General features: G+C 39.8%; 1 protein-coding gene across 1 annotated transcript in view; it reads left to right on the top strand.

Annotated features, from left to right (window-relative positions):
* PTPN14 (protein tyrosine phosphatase non-receptor type 14) overlaps positions 1-6000 on the top strand; it is a 186439-nt gene that overhangs the window by 87096 nt on the left and 93343 nt on the right. Inside the window, exon 3 of the mRNA XM_029912843.1 lies at positions 4517-4686. Coding sequence (XP_029768703.1) covers positions 4517-4686 — 170 coding nt within the window. The remainder of the gene's footprint in view (positions 1-4516; positions 4687-6000) is intronic.

The following is a 6000-nucleotide window of genomic DNA, read 5'->3' as shown; positions in this document are numbered from 1 at the left end:
ACACACACACACACACACACACACACACACACACACACACACACACACAGAGGAATTTAGCATAATAGGACTTACACCAGTTCTTTTATTGGAGAGGAGTATCTGTATTAACTATTACAGAAGAATTTTGCTGTGCTAGCTGGCTATGAAACTGTTTCTTTTTTATTTTGGTTAAGGATATGAAAATCAGGAATGCACTTTTTAACTGATTAATAGATTAGTTGGTTGATATTAAGCATGCACTGCAAACTTTACCTTGATATTATGCTACTCTCAGTAGCCAGGCATAATGGGGTTGGGTGTAAGAAAAATGGCACCTCTAGCACCATATGGTGCCACAGAACTTCACATGGATCACTGGTTCAGTACTGAGGCAGAGGGAAGAGTGCTACTTACTGAATCATCAGCACCTCTTACTACAGTACTCTGGGCTTTTCTTTGAAGAGTTCCCATCCAAGTACTGGCTGGACATAACAGGAAGTCCTGCATTCTGCAGTCCTACTGCCTCAAATGTGTCTGACTTGTCTCAGTCTCAGACTAAACAGGATTATACCCAATCAGTACATGAATGGGAGAACCTTCCAAGAACAAGCAGCTGTAGTACCGTAAGTGGTGATCTCCCCTCTAAATCAGTATTGAACTGATATCCTAGCATGGGATTAGGGGGAACTCTTCTATTAGAGGTATGCTGATGCTTTATGGCTAAAGCAGCAGGGACTCTTCCTCTTGCTTAAAGTTCAATTTATACTTGGCTTTATAGCTGAATATACCAATCAGTGTTGAGTCACTAGATTCCTTTGATTTAAGTTAATTACTTCAATAGGTGTTATTAGCCTTTCTCCTCCAGGCATTCCCACCATGCTGTCTGACAAATGAGTAGGGACGTCTCTATTATAGACTGCAGGTTACAGTAGAAGTTTAGCGTTAGGAACCGACCAGTCAACCACACACTTCATTTGCAATCAGGCAGCCACAGAGACAGGGGAAAAAAAAGGGCAAATACAGTACAGTACTGTGTTAAACATAAACTATTAAAAAAATAAAGGGAAAGCAGCATTTTTCTTCTGCATAGTAGAGTTTCAAAGCTATATTAAGTCAGTGTTCAGTTGTAAACTTTTGAAAGAATAACTATAAGGTTTTGTTCAGTTATAAACGTTTCAGAGTTATGAACAACCTCCATTCATTCCCAAGGTGTTTGTAAGTCTGAGGTACTACTGTATAGCAAAAATTTATTAAACTTAAAGTTGTGGGATTTTTAAGCCTTTACAACAAAGTTTTGTATTAATAAAGGTCTCGTTCATTTTTAATGAATTGATTATTATATCTTTGAACCCACCATGTAAAGTGCATTAATGCACTTTAACTTCACACCTTCAGTTAATTTGGCTCACCTTTGTTATGTGTCCCTGGGTAGACTTGTCCTCAGTGAAAACTTCCCAACTGTAAGAACAGTAGGACAGTGGAACAGACTGCCTAGGAAAGTTGTAGAATCTCCTTCACTAGAGGTTTTCACAAAGGAGGCTGGATAGCCATCTGTCTTGGATGGTTTCGACCCAACAAATCCTGCATGTTGGTAGGGGGTTAGACTAGATGACCCTTGCGGTCTCTTTTAACCCTATGATTCTAAGAGGCCAACAACTGAACAGATATTGAAATGTTCTGCCCTTTCATCCCTATAGTTGGGGTCCCTCCACGTCAGGGTTGAGGTACATTAGTAGAGAACAATAGGAGGAAGGGTTATACTGGTACCCAGTTTAAAGTAAAACTAAACATTTCAATAAAGTCTTTGATAAAAATTTCAATAGAAATATATGAAATATATTAAAAAGTATATTAAACCCTGTAAAATGGAAACAATGTTGAAAATGTTGGAACTTTTTGCAACTTTTTATTTAAAGAAAAATTCCAACCACCTCAAATTCTGATGGAAAAGTGTATTTAAATAAAAATGTAAAATACGATGCATATTATAGGCAAGGCTGTTTGAAAATTATGACTTCTGCCCTACTCTTTACTGTTGTTTGGTAAGGTGAGGCAAACGGTCCCTGTTTTGTTTAAAATCAATGTAGAATTTCCATCAAGATTTTAAAGGAATGGGCAGAATAAAACATTTAGACGCAACAATGCATCCGAAAGTATAAACTTAAAAAAATAATAATCACACAGTTAAAACTAATTTCCTGCTACATAATCATTCCATATATGTAATCATCAAATGAATGTTCCTTCCTTACTAATTCATTGCTAGGTTAGATTAGATTTAGTTGCAGGTGGGAGGAGAGGAGAGATTGCAAGGAAAAGGAATGTGTGGGAGTAGACTAAAGTATAGTAATTTTACCACCTTTCAGAAGAAATCTTTTAATACATGAACTCTTGAAACTAACTAGTTCACATTCAACATGAAATGACACAGGCCTTACTGAAGATACTGTACTGAACTTTCAAGTTATTAAAGGGCTTGCAGTAATCTGTGTCATCTTGGATTGAAGTTTCCAATGTCAGCGATCTTAAAAATCACCCAAATAACCAAGATTATTTGTAGTCTAAAGTTTACATCTGTTATTCAAAGGCTAGGAAAAAAATATAAACACTGTGAATAAGAGGCTTTGAACAGCAGAAGTCATTTTACCCTGGGAATAAAAACTAAGAAAAAATAAAATCAAACATTTTGAACTACTTTAAACTTTCCAAGGAAAATGAAGTGAATTCACCTCTGACTTCTAAACTTCTGGCATGTTCTGGTAGATGTAACAGGCAGTCCAAGGGCAGTATGCATCTCAGATAATTGAATGATGACCTGTGGAAGAAAAGGTGGAAAGTACAGTGGGCATTTATGGAATGTAGAAGAAGTGATATGCTAAATGCTTTAAGGGAGGAGAAGTAAGTCACAAACTGAAAGGCTGGATACACTTGTGAGTGCACAGAGTAGTTTTCTATGTATGTGATAAATGACTCATAAAAAAGTTGTACCAATTAACTGAATCTCAGCTACCTGACTTAAAAGAAAAGAAAGTTCACTGAGGCATTAATTCTTGACACTTTCAAATATTTTATAATGCTAAAGGAATTAAACAACCTGAAGATTACTGACCTCCTGTATAGCAAGGTTTATAATTCACAAGTACGGAGACTCTGCCTTCTGGGTATTGTCACGGAATAGAGTGCCTTTCATCTCTAGGCAAATGATTCAGAACAAGCCCAGATATATCATTCCCAAAAGTTGGTACCCTCTGATGGCTCTTTGGATTAAGATAAATAGCTCATTTCACACAGATCACCAGTTTTCATTGGACAAGTATCCACATTAAAAAACCCACAGCCACAACTAGCAGAAATTGCAACACTGTAAACTATTTCAGCAAAGAGGCCAGTAGTGACTGAAGCAGCACTTGCAATGAACTGTACTTCAAAGTGGTACTGTGAGGGGAAGTTTGCGATGGCACTACCCCTGGTGTACCCATTTTGTGGATAGAAAGAGAACATGTTGCTAGAATTCAGTTTGGTACCTTTCACACACATACAAAGAGCTGTAGTGAAAAAAAAGTTGGTACAGTTTTCTTCCAGAGTTTTCTAAAAATTGCCTTATGTTCCATATGGCACCAGCCTTATGTACATGACATGGAATTTCTTGGACAGTAGATATACTGTCTTCATGTGTTTTTTAGACAGAAATATCGATGATTTCTAACACATGCTAACATCACACTTTAAGGGCTTATTAGTACTAGAGCTGGCCAGAAAACATTTGTTTGGGGGGGGGGGGGAATTGAGCTGTTATAATGTGTTTTCATATTGATACAGAAAGAATTCGAGACCTTTCAAAACTTCATGAAAAAAGTCTTAATGTGTATAAAATCTTTTATTTTAATCCTAAAGTTCCATGTGTAGATTCTTTGTATCTCATTGTGCTAGATGGGGGTGGGGGGGGGGAAAGGACTACCACCACACCCCTCTCAAAACCCTCCTATAGAAGAGGTATTTTTCAACTTAGCAGTTGGCATCTACTTTTTCTGCAACAGATGCATATCTACACCGCAGTTTTACAGCCTCACAGCCCAATCCCTGTGAGCCTGAGTCAGCTGACACAGGCCAGCTGTGGGTGTTTAATTGCTGAGTAGACATATCCTTAACGTTCAACCCTGTATAGACAGTAGTGAAAAGCAAAAAGAACAGGAGTACTTGTGGCACCTTAGAGACTAACAAATTTGTTAGTCTCTAAGGTGCCACAAGTACTCCTGTTCTTTTTGCGGATACAGACTAACACGACTGCTGTAGTGAAAAGCACTGATCCTGCATTGTGATGTACACTGTATTTCAAAAATTATTTGACATCTTCTTCAAATTAGTCCTAAGAAGTAAAAGAGAAAGCAAAAGACAACTTTGGGCTTGCATCTGGGTTGGGAAAATTGACACACTATTGCCTTCCATTCTTATTTGTATTTATGACCTCAGTTGTGTGTGGGCTTGGTAAACTGGCTCAGAAAATAAACTGTCTCTATTTTACTTCTTTATCTAGACACACTACTTTGGCCTTTGGTTTCTCAGCAAGAGCCAGCAAGCACGATGGGTAGAACTGGAAAAACCTCTGAAGAAACAGCTGGACAAATTTGCCAATGAGCCTTTGCTTTTCTTTGGGGTAATGTTCTATGTGCCCAATGTGTCCCGACTGCAGCAGGAGGTCACAAGGTATGTGAATTCCTTCTGGTCGCGCTGTTAATAGTAAATCTGTGGCATAGCTGGGTATGAATGGACAATTACTCTTTTTGGTTTTGATTTTTAAGATTTTGTGTCATTTATTTTGTTCCTTTCCTGTCCAGTTGCAAGTAAAACCAGTGAGAGAAATGACCAGTTGGCATATCCATTTGAAAAGATTTACTCTGTGTGTTACATCAGCTAGTGTTCTGCAAAAACGAGATGATAAAATACACGTTAAAAACAGGAGATAAAAATGCTACCTGCCTGCATCAACTGGTGGGGGAACTTGATGGGGCCAGCGGCGAAGAGGGACAGCCCCAGCAGCGAGGGAGGGAGACACTCACTGAGGGGCTCCATGTAGCTCCTCCCTGTCTGTTGGAGTCTCTGGCGCCCATTGACCGGTTGATGGAGAGGGGCACTGATCTGCCTAGCCCAGCTCCAGGGATTTAACATGGAGCACAGGCAGTGCAGAGCCTCTTTCGGCTCCATTCCAGAAGCCTGCCCTACCCACCCTGAACTAGAAATGGGAATCTGGCCTGGCAGATGCTGTGAGTCTAGCCTGTCGCCTGTTTGGGGACCATGATGGAATTTTACCTTTCACAGGGCCAATTGGCAGAAACCCAGGGAGCATTTTTGCCTTCTTTTCAGCATCTTGGAGTCACAGTGGGTTAAGTAGGAATGCGCTTAGTACCTAACTGATGTACTTGGTAGAGTTGTTAATTTGTAGCAATTTACTGCTGGTTTCCAGTGCAGTTAAAAGGGTACAATGAATGGGCCCAGAGGAAAAAGACCTGGGATTTTGCTGATGGGCCTTGGGCTCATGGCATAGGGTCAGATCTTGTGGCCCTTATGGGACAAAGTCCTTACCCTTTGGCATCCTCTGACCCCCTCATCTGGGGGGAGGGGCTAAGACTCAGAGCAAGCTGAGTCCTGGGGAATTGGCTGAGGAGAGCCTACCCCGAATTATGGAGTATATGGTAGGAGCCCCCTAACTCCTGCAGTGGAACCACTTAAATGCCTGGTATAGGAGAGTATGGGTCACGCCCCTCCCTTGTGTTTGAGTAATAAAAGTTGCAGTCTGCTGCTTCAACTCTATCCATGTGTCTGTCCCCATTTCACCTCTGAGTCTGGATCAGTTGGAAGGGTAATATAGTTGCCAGATCTTCATGTGCTTTCGTGTGTTCTTCTACAAGCCTTACACACATAACATCTGTTTACATTTTTGGTTTCTACTTTATATTCTTTAATAACTTCTGCTGTAAATAAATCTGTTTTGTTTTCTAGACGTATTTTTCTTTCTTGTGA

Source organism: Terrapene carolina, unplaced genomic scaffold (assembly GCF_002925995.2).
Source record: "Terrapene carolina triunguis isolate 2854851 unplaced genomic scaffold, T_m_triunguis-2.0 Scaffold262, whole genome shotgun sequence".
Lineage (NCBI taxonomy): Eukaryota > Metazoa > Chordata > Testudines > Emydidae > Terrapene > Terrapene triunguis.
Note: the sequence above shows the minus strand (reverse complement) of the source record. Positions and strands in the feature narration are given on the sequence as shown.